Here is a 19,528-nt window from a genome sequence, read left to right as displayed (position 1 = left end):
ATACTATGGAGGGAAGTGCAAGCAAACATTTTTCAAGCGTTTTACCTTTTTCAAGCACAATAATATTGTGCACAATGCATGTTTTATCTGATTGAGAGACTGAGCAAGTCTAACCTTTTCTTTAGAGCTAATGACACCACCCACAATGCATGGAAAACTATCCAAGACATATAAGCTTTTGTGCATCTTCTAAATGTATTTGCAAGAACCATATTATATATATATATTCTGAAATTTCATCTTCCATATGCATAGGACATACAAGAATATATTGATTCACAGCTCCATTCAAGAAAAACAAATAGAATATGCATTATAACCAAGTTACATAAACTATTCACCCAGTTCTAACAATGATAACAGTGGGATAATGATGATGATTAGCATACTGGGCGGTGTTTAATAATTTTCAAAGAGTGATGTGAGTGTCCAGAAAGGCCCTAAGCTGTTCAAAGTCATCTATTTCTGGAAGGCAAGTTTTGGGTTAAATGAATCCATGCATGCTCGTATCATTTTATCTATAACTACATATATAAGAAGAAACTTGATATTTTGATCAACCTTTCACATGATATCTTACAAATCCCCAAAAAGCTCTGGAAAATTGGAATAAACTTATCACATTTAATAATTTTGGTCCATGTATGTTCTTGACATCTTCATCCCCCTATAAACTTATCTCTTTTCTCCAATATTAATAGATAAGATAAAAAAAACATGTGAACGTTCCAAACCTAAGCCAAAGCAAAAATGCTAAATCAAACCATCAACAAAACTGATATCAAATAATCAAGGTAATAACAATTGTTTACCCAATTCGTACTATTTAAATACACTGAAATTGATCAAGGGATTAACTAGTATATTCATTGCATCGCAAACCCAATTACAACTCTCCATAAAATATGTTCTTCACAATTCTGAAATCGATGATGACAATAGACAAATAATTAACTACAAATTTGGCTAAATACTTTTGGATTTCAGATTTTCTTGCACAACATTGAAATGTGCACTAGTTTCAGACTACAGAGGTAATTAATACCACAATTTTGATTGAATAAAAAAAACGAATGCATACGTGAAATAGATTAACTCTATTCATTGCACAACTGGTCTTTGACAGGCATTAAAGAGTTGCCATGTAAGCAGACCGAGACCCGTCGAAGCTAACACCTTGAAAGCAACTACTTTAGAAAAATCCCATCCTAATCCTTGACGAAGATAGCTGCATTTAAAAGGAACTGTTGTTAGTTTGTAGTCTCTTGAGGACATTAAAAATCATTATCATCATCTTAATCTCTCTCACACAATCGCTGTTACAATAATAAATCTGTATATAAATCGCATTAGCCATACAATGTACTTAGACTAACTCTTGGTTAGGGCTGAAGCCTGAGGGCCCCTGGACTTATTCTTCTGGGAAAAGGGAGAGATAAGATATTTTCAGGAAAGCAAGTTCTTAAATTATAGAGCTCTAAGTTTGGCATAATTTCAGGACAGGATGTTTTGGGATGTTCTTAAATTTTAGATTTTTAGGTTTTCAGCTAGCTATTTTGAGCTGATTACTGATATAAAGGATAATGTAATGAGTGCAAACAATAGAAAGGTATCACGGTGATTGGGCAAAAAGCATTGGCGAAGTGAGTTGGTGGGTGAAGATAAATCTAACCTTGGACTTATTCTTCTGGGAAAAGGGAGAGATAAGATATTTTCAGGAAGGCACGTTCTTAAATTATAGAGCTCTAAGTTAAGCATAATTTCAGGACATGATGTTTTTAATGAAACATATTTCCAGGATGGGATATTCCTAAATTTTAGATTTTTCAGTTTTCAGCTAGCTATCTTGAGCTGATTACTGATTTAAAGGATAATGTAAAGAGTGCAAACAATAGAAAGCTATCATGGTGATTGGGCAAAAAGCATTGGCAAAGTGAGTTGGTGGGTGAAGATACATCTAGCTCGGAGACATGAGGTTTTGTTCCTAGAGAAATAGTAATATTATTTCTTCTTTGTGTGGTCTACATGGGGACAATGGGAGATTAAAGGTGACATCCATAAACATAAATTTTTGAGGGAGACATTTGCAAGGATTTTTATGAATGCAAACCTTCTTTGTGAAAAAGAAAGCAACACTTTCACCATTACATAGCACAAATAGAATTTCCTAGCGCTTAAAAAGGCGTAAAGGTAGCTGTAGGCCCAGTTTCGACTCAAACCGAACCAAACTAATAAGCTATGGTTTATCGGTTTATCAGTTCCAATATAATAAAACGGTTTGGTTTTAGTTCAGTTTGGTTCTAAAATTCGGGTTTATCAGTTTATAAGTTTAAGTGGTTTGGTTTATTGGTTTTCGTTAACTTTTTTTTTCCCTTAATGGTTTAGTTGATGTTTTTTATTATTGATTTGATTAATTAAACTTAACTACTAATTTAATTTAACGTATTTTTATTTATTTAATTTTTTAATTAATTTGACTCAAATGGTTAGCTTAAATTTGTGATTAAATGGTTTGGTTTGTTTTCAACATTTCCTTAAGCAGTTTGGTTTACCTTTTTCTTAAATGGTTTGGTTTAAGTGGCTCTGGAATTCATAAACAGTTTGGTTTGGTTTTTGTTTTCTATAAATGGTTCAGTTCGGTTCAGTTTGGTTTCCGAACCAGCCCATAGTTACTGAAAGATTAAAATCAAGCATAACATTAACCATTATTATAGAGACTTTCTTAACTGCTTTATATGTATATATACATATTCTTGCATCCTACCTAACAATCAGAAATTAGAATCATTGGACTAACCAGATTATAGAAGGCATTGTAGCCAGGACTAACCTGATTATAGAAGGCATTGTAGCCAGCACACCCGCCGTGAAGTATATAAGTGGTACAATAACCTTAGGCTTGTTTTTTCTAAGCCACAACAATGATCCTATGGCCGCAAGTGAGATTGTTAAGACCTGAAGCAAATCAAGAGCTTCAATGAGCGAAGGATATTTTACAAGTCTTCTAGAACAAATTTGAAATTAAGTTCTGATCACAGTACCAGGTTAGCATTAGCTTCAACACCCTGTAGAAGATAGTCCCATGTGAACTCTAAACCTCTAGCCCCCACCCATAATGGGGCTAAACTATGAAGAAGGGAGTCTGCAAATGCCCAACCTGAACACAATCTCATATATTAAACCAGATAAGGTCATTACAGTGCTTTATAGTTATATAAAGATACTTCATGTAGCTTAAAAATCTTACAAAGTCCAACAGCTTGAAACTTATGATTCTGCGAAATGTTGCGGTATGTCAATTGTGTGAGGGCAATGTATAGCCCAATGACGTCCAAAAACCCAATTAAAGCCTTGAGAGATTCCTGATAAAATGCATCACATGTTACCATAGAAAACTAAGATGCAGTATGCTAACAAGTTCCATAGATTATTCAAAAATACAACAGAGCGTGTGGATAAGGGACACTAATGTACTACATAAACATCAGCTGTACGCATGTAGTTCTATAAACAATTAGAATGGCTCTATTACTCTGGAAGCCAAATTATTTCCTAACAGTTTAAATGACTTAAACAAGGTCTTGACAGCATAGGCATTGCATCATGCTTCCTACTTGGATACCCCAACAGTATCACAAATCTCATCACAATTGTAGCAAGAACACCACAATTCAAAACAATTGTACTCACATGGTAAGATAGCAATGCAGATAGGCTTACACCCTACCCTAGTACATTAGATATGATAAACTGCATACACCGTGTCCATAGTGCACATACATGATACAGAACCAGGAACCAGAGTACTCACAACTAATTGACTTGGTGACAATAGAGATATACATCCTCACACAACTAATTGACTTGGTGGCAACAGAAATATACATCCTCACACAACTAATTGACTTGGTGACAACGGAGCTATACATCCTCACTCAACTTAATTCACTAGCATATCTATCGTCAGCAAGATAGAAAATTATCACTTCATATCAGCATCCACCCGCTAAGGAAACTGCCGCAGCATAATAAAGGCAACAGAAACAACCTCAAGCTATTTATTTATTGAACAATCTTAAAGCCCCCATGTCCAGATAATGACCTAAACAACCAAGTTGAATATTTGATTTCAAACAACTCGTAGAGATTTAATTGCACCTGAGAGACATCAAAGCTGTCATTCTCTGAAACCTGAAGGAATGTGGCTAGGCAAACAAGCTGAGATAAAAAGAATAAAAAGGCACGTTAGCCTGCTAAAAATTAGAAAAAATTCTCATTACGCAAGAAAGAGTAGAACCAACCTTTACGAGCATAGTCCCTAAATACACTAGGGCTGCTTTCCAACAGGTCCTTAATGTGTCATACTCAGACCTGTATTTGATTTCGACAAATGTTAAAATTTAATGTGTTAATTCAGAAGGCTCTTGCAATCAATATGCACTTAATCCGATAGCCTAATGTAGATGTAAGAGTCACAATCAGAATGTGACAAGAACTTCATCTAATTTTGCAGTAATTTGACCAACTTTATCTTGACCTCCCTTTTCAACCACTTTCACCTAGTTATAGGTGGAGATTCATAACAAACCATTCAGGAGTAGGTTAATACATAAGATTCACTAATGATTTTACAACATTTTCTCGCTTTTCTCTCATCACTCGCCAAGTTATAGAAGAATATGCTCAAAAATTGTATGATTGGAAAATATGCATCAGCCAAACTGGAAGGAGAGGCAGCTAGCATTGTGATCAAGAACCTAAATCACTAGCTCCCATTAAAGCATACACAAAAGATTAAAACCTGGGGTGTGGAGAAAAGATAATATAGACTAATCAAAATTTCATGGCACTTCGATTGGATCTCATGTTCCTGGTAAGAAATTCAAGCTGAAAGTTAACACGTAAATGAGCTGCATTTTTCCTTTAGAATTGGTATAAAATCCGAGTCTAAAAATAAATTGATGATGTGGGTTAACATCGGTCTATTCTGACCAAAGTATCAAAAAGAAAATTATTTCTCAAATGTTTTTAGCTTGGCCTCAAATCTTTCATCACTCCAAGCTATAATTAGAAGACACTTCACAATTCAATGAGGAATAAGCAAAGGTGCATAGAACCTACCAAAATTAGAGGTAGTTAGATCACAACCTAAATGGATGACTACTTTACTTTTAGATTGACCTCCTTTATCTCATCACTCATCAAGTTATTAAAAGACAAGAATATTCTACAATTATCAAGGAAAGGTGGAAGTCGCTGCCGAAATAATACAAAGCTGGCATCCTACTATGCATGGATTATTAGTTATCTTCATTTTTTCTGTGAAAAATTAAGCTCCTGATTCATAAACATGGCATGTGGGAAAGAGAGAAACATAGAATAATGCACTTTCTTTAGATCTTCATACTTTGGAATCTTTTCTAAATACTAGATACAGAATCAGAAAACCGTGATTGAACAGAATCATGTTAAATCTTGAAATAAATCAGATATGATAGATACAAAATAACATAAAATCTGCTGTGGTTTTTACTTGAGACATTTGGCACATTTTCCCTTGAGACAGGCAGGGTAAATGATAAAAAATACTAATTTGCTATTAAACTCTATATAGAACAATTGTGTGAAAATTCCTGGTATCAGATCTACACATTAATGAAGTTAAGTCTACTGCATTTTTCGTTTATTACATCGATATATACAACCAAAATCAGGTATCCAAAATGATATGCTGCATTCTTTTTCTTGAGAATTACTGTCAAATGGGAAATCCTTCAGCTAAACATATGACATTAAATTTTGAATTCTCCAGGTGGGTAGGTAGAAGATAAGTTTAGAAAAATGTGAACTTGGTAGGAAGCTGAATCTAAATGTCAAAAGATCATGCTAAAACTTGAACAAATCCGAGGTTTTTTTCTCCATTGCTGCATTTTCTCTCAAGGATTGGCAGCCAAAAATCAAAGACAAATATTGTGATGCACATAAAACATTCTTGATACAGCTACACTGACGTTAAATCTTGAAATGACAAGTTCAAAAGAATGTCAAATCTGCTGCAATTTGCCTTTTGACTTGGTGCAAAATCCAAATCTAGAACTGGAGAGATTATGTGAAATTTGAACAAATCCAAGATGATATGTACGCAGCCATGCTTGTTACATCTGCTGCTTTTTTTGCTTGAGACTTGGTACACATTCCAAATCTAATACTAAACAGATGAGTTATAGCAGCAAACGGTGTATGTAGATAAACGCATAGAACCTCTTTCTCTCTCTCTCACACACACACACATCTGTCTCAAATCGAAAGAATCGCAGACTTACAGGGGAGTAGCAGTGTAGTAGACGACGTGAGGACCGAAGGTGAGAGCTGCGCAGTTGAAGAAATGGAAGAGAGTCATGGTAATGGAAACCACTGTTGCTTCTTCTTCTTCTTCTTCTTCTTCTGCTGCTGCTCCGATTAGACTTCAGAGAGAGAAAGAATTGTATGCATATATATACATACAGTAATATTATATAATGTATATTATTATGTATATATGTAGACATACATATACGATATACATACATATATATGTAAATTGTAATATACAGTATATACATATACATACATATACATACATACATACATACATACATACATATATATATATATGTATATATCCCAAACTTGCCTTCAATGTATATGCGTGTGTATATGTATGTATGTCCTCCTCATAAGTCAAAAGAACATAGGTGTTCACCGAACCAAATGACCCTTGCATTGAACACTAGGATTTGGACACAATTCGCCATAAGTACTTAACCCCCTCCAAACCAAATTTTGAGCAAAGAAGTGGTGGTGGATTTGAGCCTTTGAAGACCCGTAGTTAAGACCACTCTAAACAATCCATAGAATCCGTTTACTAAGTATTCATACAAAAAGATGATTGACGAGGTAGCTACATATACACACTACATCACATGTTGATCTATCCCTTTTATTGCTAGTCCTCATTTCACATTACACTTGACCAATGGGCAATGGAGTACAAGAGAAAGTGTGGTGCATCCTAGTTCCCCAGTCATGATTGATTATGAGGACATTGAGATTATGTCAGGGATGGCCTATAGAGCAACCTTTTTTTTCATTTTGTGAATACTACAATTTCATGGTTCTACATTGGATGTTTGCCCTACACACATACTAATTGTTGTTTATATCTATTGCCAAGAGTTTTCTCTATACATCTTGTGTAACACCCAACAAAGAGTATATCAAATGCAACAACCAAAGGTTTATATATGTTTGTCCTGGTCAATAATAGCATTATATATTTGTGTATATGCTCATTATATGTTTGTGTACGTATGAGCATGGAGAACAAGATATTATATTAGAAAATGGATGATACATATTGGATGCAAGATTGGCAAAGGACCATGGTCGCATACTTTTTAACGAGGAAAAGCATATCCCCTTACAGACTTAGTGAGGAGCTAGGACTAATGACTAGGAGGGATTCAAATCCCATTAAGACTTTTGTATAAGTAGCTACACTCGTGTCTTCTTACAAATGGACATTTCCAAAACTGTGTGACTTAGGCTCTTTCGAGGATATGTGTTTTTTAATGTGCCATTCATTCATGTTTTAGGTAATATTGGCTACTTTTGTAAATTTGAAAGCTTACACATTTCCTTTATGATTCAACTACATGGACGGTTCTGGAGAACCTTGGGGTACAAAGATTATGTATCGTGAATATTGGCCATGTTTGTTTCCTAAGAGGGAGGCAAAAACACAAAAGACCTAATAGGTGAGTGAATGGTAAGAGAGAGAGACAGAGAGAGAGAGAGAGAGAGAGAGAGAGAGGAACTTGTCACTATAATATATATATATATATATATATATATATATATTAAGATTTAGTTTTAACTTTACAATACATGTGTGTGTATGAGCAAAGAAGAGCTAAAATAAGCATGCACGCATGAGGATGGGACATTGCAGGCGCACTAGCAAGATCAACACCTCCACTCCTCCTCCTCCTCCTCCTCCAATAGTTACGAGAATTCGTAATTGTGGTGATGATAATCATGAAGCTTATAAACATATTCATGAGGTGCCATGCTATGCGAGCTTCTTTGAGGTGGCTGACCCATCCATGGACTTCACAAACGAGGAGCCATCATTGGTAAGTCCTCTCTCTCTCTCTCTCGTAATACATATATACATATGTATGCATGTATCCACACATACCTCATGTGTATGTATGTATGTATCTCTCTCTCGTATACATATATATATATGTGTGTGTGTTTGTATGTATGGATGTCATATCCACAAATATCTCTTTCATGTGTATAATATGTTTATATATGTGTGTGTGTATATAGGGATGTATTCATCCACACGTATCTCTTTCATGTGTGTATATATACACATATGCATATTACTCTATCAATATGTGTGTATGTGTGTGTATGTATTTATGTATGGACACGTGAGTATGTATCTCTCTCTCTCTCTCTCTCTCTCTCAATGTGTGAGTATTTTATGTGCGTGCATGCATGCATGCATGTGGTTATGTAGATGTGTGTATTCACGCATATATTTGAATGCTCACTTCTCACTAGTAATATGATGTGTAACAAACTTGTATATGTATATATTGTAATATTGTTGTCCACATTTTGTATATACATACACGTGTAAGAGTCTCTCTCATTCCTTATGAATGTATTACAGACCATCCCCAAGACCTTTGTCAAGAGATTCAAAGCATATTTGAGTACCAACAATATTAAGCTCGAATCACCATGTGGTCGTATTTGGAATGCGTGTCTCGAGGCCAAACAATGTAAAATTGGATATTCTGACCACGAATCATCACTAACAATCACCACTGGATGGAAGGAGTTTGCTTACTACATGGAGATTCGGAGTGGAGACCTCATCATTTTCGACTTAGTTTCAAAATGCCACTTCAAAGTCTACATCTATGAAGGGGAGGATTCATGCGAGAAAGATATTTACTCCAAAAGCATGTCGGCAATTAAGGGCACATCAAATGAGAAGGAAATAGATCCATATAAAGATGCTAGATTGAATGGATCATGCATAAACTCAACACAGATGCCTAAATTAAATGCTTTCGATGATGGATTAAGTGCATCATCTAGCATTACCAATAATTGTCATCCCGCAAAGAAACTAAAGGGAGACATTAATGGTGATAGAATGGACCAAAATTTACCTATAATTCCAAGTATTCATAATGAATTCAAATTCAATAAGAGCTTACTTACCTTGGATGATTTTTGGAAAGTATGGATACATTTCCATACTGAAACTCAAAAGGCGTTCAAAGATGCAATAGCTTTCATTAGCACCAATCCCTTCACCATCATATTGATGTGCCATTCAAATGTTTGTCATGGATTCAAATTGGTAATAGTCACTCTCTCTTCGAGTTTCAAATCTCCTCGTGTTTAAAATTATGCATCTCTTCTCATTGTACTCATTGTAGTATTAATTCATCAATGAACGATTTGTTTTTGTAGAGAATATTACTAAATCCATGCATCGTTTTGTTTTGCGAGTAGGGTTTCCCAAGGCGATTTGCATCGCAATATCTAAGCAAATATGCAGAAGAAGTCACCCTTTTGGACAAGGACAACAAAGCATGGACAATTACGTGGTTGGGTAGTGAAAGTTCAGAATGCTCACTAAGTGGTGGATGGAAGTACTTTGTTATTGATCAGAACCTTAGATGCGGTGACATATGCATATTTGAGCTACTTCCAATGGAGGAGAATATAATCGTATTTAGAATTCATATATTCAAAGTTTCTCCTTCCGATGTGGTGGCAATTCGAGACACCATCCCAACGAAGTTTTCAAAGGTTTTAGAAAGAGACTCAGGTAAGGTGTCCAATGAGTTAGAGATTGAACAAGATGTATAGTGAATGTGTGATGATTTGTTGCTTATTAAAAAATTCACAATGAAACCACACATGATGCTTAGCACCCAACGTGATATTGCAAATCATTTAATCATGTGTGGTGATGAGGGAGCATCATGCGCAATTTCACAATGAATTAGCCGAAATTTCCATCACATATGTTATGTGGCTCAAAGGAATGATTTTTATCTTTATGGGTCATCCAAATCATTTGGTTGGTCATGTTTTTTGTTCTATGCTTTACAATCTTCATATCAAAAACTCGTTTTAGATCGGAGTAACTCTGAAACATTGGAACCCAACATCTTATGTAAATATATGATAACATTGTACTTGTAAATTACATTGGAACTTTGGTGTCTCGTATGAACAACGCACCTGTGACATACAAGATAAGTAACTTGAAATCTCGCATGATGGAGATATAAAATAGTGACTGTGATGGGAAAAAAGAGACATTAGATATAATCCGTGAAATGCTTTCAATTGATATTGATGTAATTCCTATGGATCAATAATGTCTGTAGGGCCTAAAACTTGTATATTGTCATCATAAATCAAAATACAAAATACCTCTATTCTGTACGTAAAGTGAAACATATTATTTATTTTAAAATATTAATTTATATGAGGGAGAATGTTGGTAAAAAAAAGGAACAAAGCCCCATGTATGAATACTGTAGAAAGCTTGGATGTGGTATGTCAGTCTAGTTTTGCCAAGTAAAGGAAACATGGCTAAAAACATCATGCATTGTATCCTGCCAAGTGATGCTGCCAAATGTAGAGGAGCTTTCTCTGGGTCGAAGTGCCTCTTGATAGCTTGCTTGACAAGTTACTAGATAGCTCTTTCTTTCATAAAGTCTACTAAATGCAAGCAAAGTGGGCTCAACCATCATTATCACTCCCTGAGGAGCCTCATCCCTAAGAGTATACACCCCTTCCGGAGAAGGACCCACATTGGTCAAGACCCTAGTGAGGGTGTAGCTATAATTTGATAAGGAATTTGCATTTGCACCTTGGTTGTAAATGAAGGTAAGTGAAGGATGGTTGAGGTTGCCAGGAGGAAGTATGGAAGAAGAGCAGTTATACTTCCCTTTTGTAAAGCTACTCAACATGGTCTCCGAGTAGTTACCACCACACAAGAAGTCTACATAATCTTGGGCACTAAGGTCGTAAACGAGACCGGGTCGATCGCATTCATTGGCTGGACATGTCCAGCACCATGGACGAAAGGGGTGGACATGGTGGTGGTGTCAAACCCATCTAATAGGGCATTCCCAAGGTTATCTCTAGTATAGGCGGTTGCCATTAGGGCCAGCTTTATTGCAGTGGGGCTCCAATTAGGGTGCACTTCTCTTATAAGAGCTGCAATGCCGGCGACGTGTGGGCATGCCATAGAACTGCCAGACATTATGTTGAAATCTACAATGTGCAGATCTTGAGGAAGCTCGGTGGGACCTACTTTACTTGTCCATGCCGCCAAAATGTTTACCCCTGGTGCGCTAATGTCTGGCTTAAGGATCTCAGGATTGGTCGGGTTGGGACCGCGGGACGAGAATGCCCCCATCATAGGGGCCAGTTTTGTGCCAATGACTGTACACGCAAAGTAAATGGTGGCCATTGGATCCTCGGACCGTAGGATGTAGCTTTTAATGCCGGCCCCGGCTTGGAAACCAACAAGGACTGCTGGCAAGACATGGCCATCTCCTATGAGGTCCTCGCCATTTATCTCAGCATTGGCAAGGATCATCCCGATCCCGCCTGCAGTTAGTACCACCATTCCTTTTGCCACGCATGCGTTCACACCTCGGTCGCATACTACGAACTTTCCCTTCACTTGTTGTGGATCTGATGTGCTCTGCATACATAGACTCGCATTCGCACCATAACCCGGTAAGCCCGCATCGCCCCCGTAGATTAGTGGCATCTACAAAAACATACAGTGTTTTGGTACACGTTCCTCTAGACACACAAACAGATGAGAGTAATGCTACTAATGGGCTCATCGTTAGAGATTAACGTTTTGAATGCTCTAGATTTAAGTATATGGTTATATGACCCCACCCACATGAATCTAATGGTACACCCCATACCTGGACACTGAGTTCATTGCCAATGTGGAGAGAGATTCCTCGATAAGACTCGTCATTGGTGAGTGTCATGAAGGCGGGGAAATCACGGTCGAAAGTGCTCGCACCGACGGTAAGGAGCCAAGGGGCGACATTCGCAACTGACCCAGGGACTGGGCCCGAATTGCCGGCTGATGCCGACACAAGAATACCATTCTCCATGGCCGCAAGGCTGCCGATTGCAATGGGATCTAGATAGTACGGGGGAACATCTACTCCCACTCCTGCCCCACCCGAAAGTGAGATGATATCTACTCCGTCTGAGACAGCTTGATCGAAGGCGGCAAGAAGATCGGAGTTGAAGCACCCACACGACCAACACCTTATAGATGGCCAATCGGGCACGCGTGGCCATTCCACGGGCGGCTCTGCTGGCCAACCTGAAAAGACTGGCAATAGGAACATACCCTCCGGCTGCTGTAGATGCGGTATGTGTCCCGTAGCCCTGATCGTCCCTAGGGGACTTATACTCCAATGTCTCGTCGATTGCACCTCGTGCTGCCTCGTACCCTCGGTAGACGGCTCCTGTCCCGATTATCTTCTTGTTACAATGGAGAGACAAGGAGAAGTCGGGGGTAGACTCACAAATCCCATGCCATCGGCGCAGGATGGGGCCAAGGAAAGGATCATCAAAATCAAAGCTCTTGCTTTCGGGCCATATGCCGGAATCTATGACACCAATGATCACGTCCTTCCCGAAGTGTGAAACCGGCCATATGCCCAAGGAAGGATTAAGGTCCAAGAACTCGGGGGTGTGGGTCGTGTGAAGATTGGCCACAACCATGTCTTCTACTACGTTTAGAACACCCTCAATTCTCGTCATTGCTTGAGCTTCTTGTTGGGTGAGCTTAGCTACGAAGCCATTGAGAACAATAGAGTAAGAATACAGTGGTCCATTTTGGTCAATGTCTGGCTCATTGGGGTGGACACCTTTGGCCAATGCTATGGCGTAAATAGGAGAAAACAAGCTAGAATGGGCAGCCGTGTTAACAATATAGGTAGATGATTGTGAAGCGCTAGCTATGGTAGTATATGTTTGGATTGATATGAACACTAGAGAGAATGTATAGAGGAAATCGGTGTGGCCCATAACGTCAACTTGCATGTTGATGGTAATGTTAGAGATGTGAGTGTAATTGAGAGACAGAACCCACACTACATGAAAGGTTTCTATGAGAAAAGAGAGCACATTTCATCATGAAACATCTAGGAACACATTCAACAACTCCTAACATGTCACCATAACTTGGTCCTTGATCCAGGTGAATGTTAATTGGTTCTTAACATGGGTCGAGCCTTGGAAACATGTCAATGTCACTTCTTGATACGGGTATATGTTCCTTGGTTCTAAACATGGGCCATGATTTTGAAACATGTTTTTGTTTTTTTAAAATAAAAATAAAGATTCACCTTGGCATTAATGGAAAGATGTCCACAAGCCACAAAGAACTCATACGTTAACCGTACCTCATTCTCACCAAAGCATCCTGGATATAGAATTTGCAGATGACACAACGGTCTACCTGCAAGGGGACTTGGAAAACCTCCAAAAGCTAGAAAGTGGGTTAGTCGTATTTTGCAAGAGATCCAATGCCATGATTAATTGGCACAAATCCTGCGCAATATGGCTTTCTCATGAAACACATTCGGCGTGGCACCCACATCTCGCTTCCAAATGGATCAATCAAGGAGCAATAACCAAATATTTGGGCTTCCAAATTGGTTTCAACATACCGCCAGAGACTATGATTGCACCCGTTATCCATTCCATTCGGCAAAAGCTGATACATTGGAGTTCGAAAAAACTGTCGTTAGCGAGTCACATCATAGTGGCAAACCAGGTACTACTCGCAACAACATGGTACAGTCTATCTTGCTGGAAAATCTCCAAGGAAAGTATACATTAGATTCAACGACTGGTCTGCAACTACATTTGGTCTGGTAAGGAAGACCATGTAACTCGCGCCAAGGTGGCGTGGCCTATACTCACAATGCCTAAGTCGAGAGGGGGATTGGGTCTTATTGATCCCCTTTCACAATCAAAAGCCTTACTTGCCAAATTTGTGGTGCGAGGACTCCAACCTGGAAATGACTGTTGGAAAATGCTATTGCGGTTACATCTCGCTTACTTTAGGCCAAGAAAAGGGGTCAATTGGGCCCCCCAAACGAGATGGATTCTAAACATGGATCTCAAACCTAGTTTCTCCCGCCAATTGGAGGATAGATTCAGTGCATCCATGTGGAAGGCATGGTGTGACATTAGACAAGGGCTCAAGTGCGATCAACCGAGTTCTGAACTTGCCTGGCTCAGTCAACGTATCCTATGGAACCCATGTATCAAGGATGAATCTAATCAACTATTGGGATCATGTAAGGGGTTGTCATGGGGATACATTGCAGAAGGTCCATGAAAAAGTATAGAATGTTGGCGACGGTTTATGTCACTGCCACTACAAGATCAAGCCAACATACTCCATGGAATCAGGGGCAGATGGACTATGAGATCGGAAATCATTAACGCACTACTGATTAGGGGAACTGCTACTCAAAGGACGACAATGGAGAAAGGGATAGGACACGAGGAGGAGGGATCTCTGATCCCAAGAGGTAGGGGAACACTAGACAGGATCGAAGGCTTTGAATTGCGAGACACTGAGACTCCAACACAAAATAACGCAATTCGAGTACTCACATATACTGGTCATAAATGGATTGTAGATCCCGATCCGCTAAAAGTACAACCCGATTGGCACATATGTACTCATGAAAACACATGGCTACGTAAGGTCAGTTGGGACCCTTTGTAATGGACATGGCGGGATCCTTATGCGGGGCAAGGAAGCAAACCCATCCCTTTCTTCCAATTCACAACGAGATTGGGTCGCCACATTCTAGCTGCTCAAACCGCCCGAGAGCCAGCTGTTGCGAAGGTCTGGCACACATCTCAAGTTCCTCCCACAATTATCACCAAGTTTTGGCAGAAAATATGGAAACAACAACATGCGAGACGAATTACCACGTTCCAATGGCTATTAATACATAAGTCCCTACCGGTGGGAGCATGGCAAAGTGGGAACCTTATCTCTCCTAATTGTGCAGAGTGCCCAAATGTAGTAGAATCAATACGACACGCTCTGTGGGACTGCCCAACGTCCCATCGAATATGGTGGGGGGTTGGCCACTTGTTGCAATTATGCCAGGTGCAAGGCTCCATTAAGTGGGGAAATATATGTTGGCTATCATGGCAGACCCTAGTTGACAGATACGAGCATCAGGAGGAGGGGATGACTTTGGTGATAAAAGCACAAGAGGTTTTTTTCTCCACCAGCAGCAACGTCCACTCAACTCCTCTTAATGACAAATCTCAAGCTGTGTTGGAATTGGTCAGCCCAATAACTCTTTGGATTGTATGGGAACCATAGTGTAGACGAGTCTTCTCCAACCAAAGCGCGCATCCAACAAGGTTATTGCAAGAGATATGGAGTGAAATTGTAGCCATTCTAAAGAGCCAATATGATGGCCTCAAGGGCGGCTCCGATGGATTTGAAAGACAACGAATAGCCTTCATCCAACAATGGTCATCCTCTCCCTTTCTTGAGTTAGTGGGCATCCACATAAGATGGAACTATCCCGTCCCTACAGGGATTTGTATATAATCGTCTCATTTGTAAAATTTTATAACTAATGGAAGGAGTTTTTTTCTAGAAAAGAAAAAGAACTTATACATTAAAATATAACCCTTATTCCCACATCAACCAACATGTTGAGTAACAAAAGCCCTCATGTAGGGTCCTTCCAAGACAGGGGGCAGAAAAAGCCATTTTGGTGGGGCATATCTCCACTTTATTTTCTTCCCAATATTTTGAAACATATTAACAACATTCATTCATTTGCTTATTGGTGAAATGGTTTTGAGCTTTGGTAAAGCTTTAAAACTTAGTCACTTTTCGTATTTTTGGCGAGCTAAACCATACATTGCTTAACTTTTATCTTTTTTACGAACACTCATCCTTTGTAATAGTGTTCTAGTTAAATATGTTGCAATATTCTTTGTAATAGTGGACCGTTGTCGTGAAGAAAACTGGCCACAGGCGGAATCGGAGAGAAAGCGCGTAAACCGGCCCTTACACGGATGGACGCGTGACTTGATATTTCGTACACGAACCGGTGGATGTGAATACAAAGCCGCACGTATTTATTAAAGGGGGATTGTGTGTATCCCGGGCAGAGGGGACAGGGAATAAGAGGGAAGAGGACAAGGGAAAACAGGTATCGCGCGCGAGGAGGAGCAGGAGCGTTGCTGCAGAACGGAAGGCGGACCTCTCTCTCTTGGACGCGAATCGTCGCTCTCTGCGGGTGTCGGGAGTTCGTTGCCTCTGCTTCGTGGACAGCCCGTGGGCTTCCAGCAGAGTCGCTCCCTTTCCCCCTTTTGTTTCTCTGTGTCATGTGACTGTCGTCGGTGTGTGTGAGTAGGGACCCCGTGTCGGGTCCGTTGCCGCTTTGTCGGTTGTAACTGTTGGAGTTTGTAATCTCTGTCATTATAATTAAGCGTTACGTTCTAAATCTCTCTTTCTCGCTTCTACGTGTCAGTGAATCTCTCTCTCTATCTCTCTCTCTCTCTCTCGCTCCTTGGTCCAAGACCCCCGTGGTCCCGCCCCTTTCTACACGTACGCGCGTAACAACGCGACATCTTTGGTGAACCCGACGTGAAAGGGCGGCAAAGGAGTCGAAAGATGAGGGGATCAGAGCTAGTAGAGGCAATGGCGGTGGCCGTTGACCGGCTGGTGAGCGTTCCTGAGGGAACGGGTACCCTCGACAGAGCCATTGAATCGATCGTCGGCTCTATAGGCCGTTTCGGAGGGAAAGACGCCACAAGTTATTTGGAGGCATACCAGGCCGAAATGATCATGAGGGATATCCCGGTGGACAGGCGGCTATCCGGATTCCCTCGGGTGGTGACGCCGGGCATCCATGCGGAGGTGCTCGAGGTGCTGGCCGGATGCCAGACTTGGGAGGAGTTTGAGCTGCAACTCCTCGAGAAGTACGGGTTTGACGACTCGCTCCGGTTGTCGAGGCGGGACTTCATGGCGTGGGTGGAAAGCCCCGGAAAAGGGGGAACACGACGGTGCTCCTCCAGGAATTCGAAACACGGTTCACGCGACTGTCGACGCTGGACCGGACGGTGCTCGAAATAAGTTGAGTACTGATGTTTGTCAAGTCGGTGGATGCGCTCGACAGGGAAAAGGTGGGACCCCTATTGGAAACGGACGAAGGGCTCACGACGGACTGGGCCGTGGTAAAACGGGTCTGCAGCCGTTTCGACAAACGACGAGATTGGAGCGACGGAAGCACGTCGGGGTCGGGGCTGGTCCCGGGGAGGAGGCTCGAGGAGCCGGTTTCGGTGCCGGCTAGGAGGAAGGAAGAGACCCGAATCTGGCCGGAGTCGGGGTCGGCATCGAACGACGTGGTCAGAGGCCCATCCGGAGGAGCGGCTCTGGAGGAGCTAACACAGATGGTGCGCGACCTGCAGATCGCGCAGGCCCGAAGAGACAGCGGTGAACAACCTCGCGACCAGAGGCCGTCGGCTGGGCAGCGGTGCATGTGGTGTGACGCGATCGGTCACATTCGGAAGGATTGCCGGATTTCGCCGACGCGCTCAGGACCAACGTGGTGTACCTCTGGAATGGGCCGGTGCACGCGAGCGAGACCCGGAGAGCCCTGGAACTGAATACGGGGCGCGACGGAATGTAGAGGTTGATGGAAGAGGCCGCGGCACGACACGTCGAAGTTGTTAACTACTCTGTGTCGGCGGGAATTCGGGTCGGGGGTGATGAGACCCGGAAGGCGAAGGACTCCGGATTCTGGCCGCTAGTGCTAGAAGGCCTCTCTGGAGTTCGGCTGAGGAAGGAAGAGGCGGACTGCGCGGAACAACGGGTCCAAGGGGTCACCAGTTGGGACGATCCGGTGGAAGAGAAAACGGGCTTCGTAGAAGCCACTTGCCAGAACTACGAGGTTCTGGTGGAGGACAAACGGGCAAGAAAGGCCGGAGGGGTCGGGGCCCCGAGGTATGAGACCCGGTTCGGACCAAAATCGACTGGTGCCGGCAACCCGGGCACACCGGACGGAAAGAAGCAGGCGGGGTTTCGGTTGAGCACCGAGATCGAAAGGACCATAGACCTACGAAAGGTCCTGGAGGAACGTATCCTCGACAGCAAAGTGGAGCTGTCATTGCGGGAGGTGCTGGGATTTGCCAAGAGGGAGTTCCACGACTCTATCGTAGACTTGGTGAAGCGTAAGAGGCTCTCGACGGAGCCGGAACCGGAGAAGCCGGTGGAAGTGCGGACCACGCACCTGGAAGACGGAGCCTTGGAAGATGAGCTAGCGGGAAGCCACTACACGAAGCCGCATTGGGCCAGGGCGACTACGGAAACCCCTGTACGGATCGGCAACGTTCTGGAACCAGTGGTGGCGTTGGTGGACCATGGATCCGAAATCAACCTGATGTCCATGGATTTCTACAAGAAGGGTAAATGGCCGATCAACACCAAGCATGGTTGGAAGATACGGGCAGCGACGTGCGCCACGGAAGAACTACATGGGGCTTGTCCGAACATACGGGTGAAAATCGACGATGTCGAGATCGACCAACACTTCTTCGTGCAGGAGACGTCCTCGCATCCGGTTATACTAGGAGAGCCATATATCACGGCGGCACGGATGGAGACCAAGGTGCTGGACAACGGTTCAGCCTATGCAAGAGTCAAGAGCCAGGACGGGTGTCACTCGGTCCAGTTCCTAACGGTGAGACCGAACCACAAGCGTAACCGCGAGGCCCTCGGCAGCGAAACCCGAGGGGATTTTTAGAGAGGGCTGCCAAGGCGTGGGGCCGTGATATTCCGGACACCCAGGAAGAACTCCAGAAATGTACAGTACAGAAGAAGACCTGTACCATAGGTAGGAAAATTTGGTTCTCCGACAGCGGAGGTTGTACTATAACCAACGTTAGCGGCAGGGAGAGGAAGCGAGCGGAGGAGCGGCTCAGGGGATGCGGAGTCCTCTTCCCCGATGAGGACATCAGCGGCGCCGTGGAGGCGGTCTCTTTTGACGACACCTTGGGCGAACAACGAAAGGTGATCGGTGAAGACCTTAGGGAAGACTAGACCGTTCCGGTAGGGTCGATGGGAATGTACGAAGTCATCACAGACTTCGGGGAAAGGATCGGGTCGGATCGGACGGCCCACATGGATACAAATTACAAGACTGTGGACCGGAAGGTGAGGCCAATTGCGGCACCCTTGTCGGAGGGCAGCGAGGAGCGGATAAAAGGGGTCGCGTCAGACCCGAGTTTACGAAATCCGGTTGGCATAGGGCACCGGTTCACCGACATAACACTACGGGAGCTCAAGGTCAGTGGGGGCGGCTTCCTACTGCCGGCGGAGGAGGACCGGTTTCGG

General features: G+C 42.0%; 3 protein-coding genes and 1 pseudogene across 3 annotated transcripts in view; 2 read left to right on the top strand and 2 right to left on the bottom strand.

Moving 5' to 3' along the window:
• The window catches only part of LOC147867030 (uncharacterized), a 101,308-nt gene that overhangs the window by 12,189 nt on the left and 69,591 nt on the right, over positions 1–19,528 (top strand). The window lies entirely within an intron of this gene.
• On the bottom strand, positions 951–6,468 carry LOC147867037 (seven transmembrane domain protein). The gene is made up of 7 exons (XM_087339853.1): positions 6,324–6,468; positions 4,302–4,371; positions 4,159–4,218; positions 3,248–3,362; positions 3,042–3,157; positions 2,831–2,955; positions 951–1,228 (listed from the first exon to the last, which is right to left on the bottom strand). The coding sequence occupies exons 1-7, from the start codon at positions 6,398–6,400 to the stop codon at positions 1,102–1,104; spliced, it is 690 nt and encodes a 229-aa protein (XP_087195979.1). The 5' UTR covers positions 6,401–6,468; the 3' UTR covers positions 951–1,101.
• Positions 8,912–9,945, top strand: LOC147867036 (B3 domain-containing protein REM16-like). Its single transcript, XM_087339628.1, has 2 exons — positions 8,912–9,430; positions 9,586–9,945. Exons 1-2 carry the CDS (start codon positions 8,912–8,914, stop codon positions 9,943–9,945), a joined length of 879 nt encoding a protein of 292 aa, XP_087195754.1.
• LOC147867035 (subtilisin-like protease SBT1.7) overlaps positions 10,450–19,528 on the bottom strand; it is a 29,953-nt pseudogene continuing 20,874 nt past the window's right edge.

Source organism: Azolla caroliniana, unplaced genomic scaffold (assembly GCF_043228905.1).
Source record: "Azolla caroliniana isolate FFs.n. ecotype wild unplaced genomic scaffold, voAzoCaro1.0.p SCAF_2, whole genome shotgun sequence".
Classification (NCBI taxonomy): Eukaryota; Viridiplantae; Streptophyta; class Polypodiopsida; order Salviniales; family Salviniaceae; genus Azolla; species Azolla caroliniana.
The sequence above is the reverse complement of the archived record's forward strand: the minus strand, read 5'-3'. Positions and strand labels throughout refer to the sequence as shown.

Coding starts and splice junctions, on each gene's coding strand:
- LOC147867037 (XM_087339853.1), bottom strand. CDS start 6,400: ATGACTCTCTTCCATTTCTTCAACTGCGCAGCTCTCACCTTCGGTCCT. Junction 4,219..4,301: donor TAGGGACTATGCTCGTAAAG/GTTGGTTCTACT, acceptor TTTTTATCTCAG/CTTGTTTGCCTAGCCACATT. Junction 3,363..4,158: donor ACAGCTTTGATGTCTCTCAG/GTGCAATTAAAT, acceptor GCATTTTATCAG/GAATCTCTCAAGGCTTTAAT.
- LOC147867036 (XM_087339628.1), top strand. CDS start 8,912: ATGGAGATTCGGAGTGGAGACCTCATCATTTTCGACTTAGTTTCAAAA. Junction 9,431..9,585: donor TTTGTCATGGATTCAAATTG/GTAATAGTCACT, acceptor TTTTGCGAGTAG/GGTTTCCCAAGGCGATTTGC.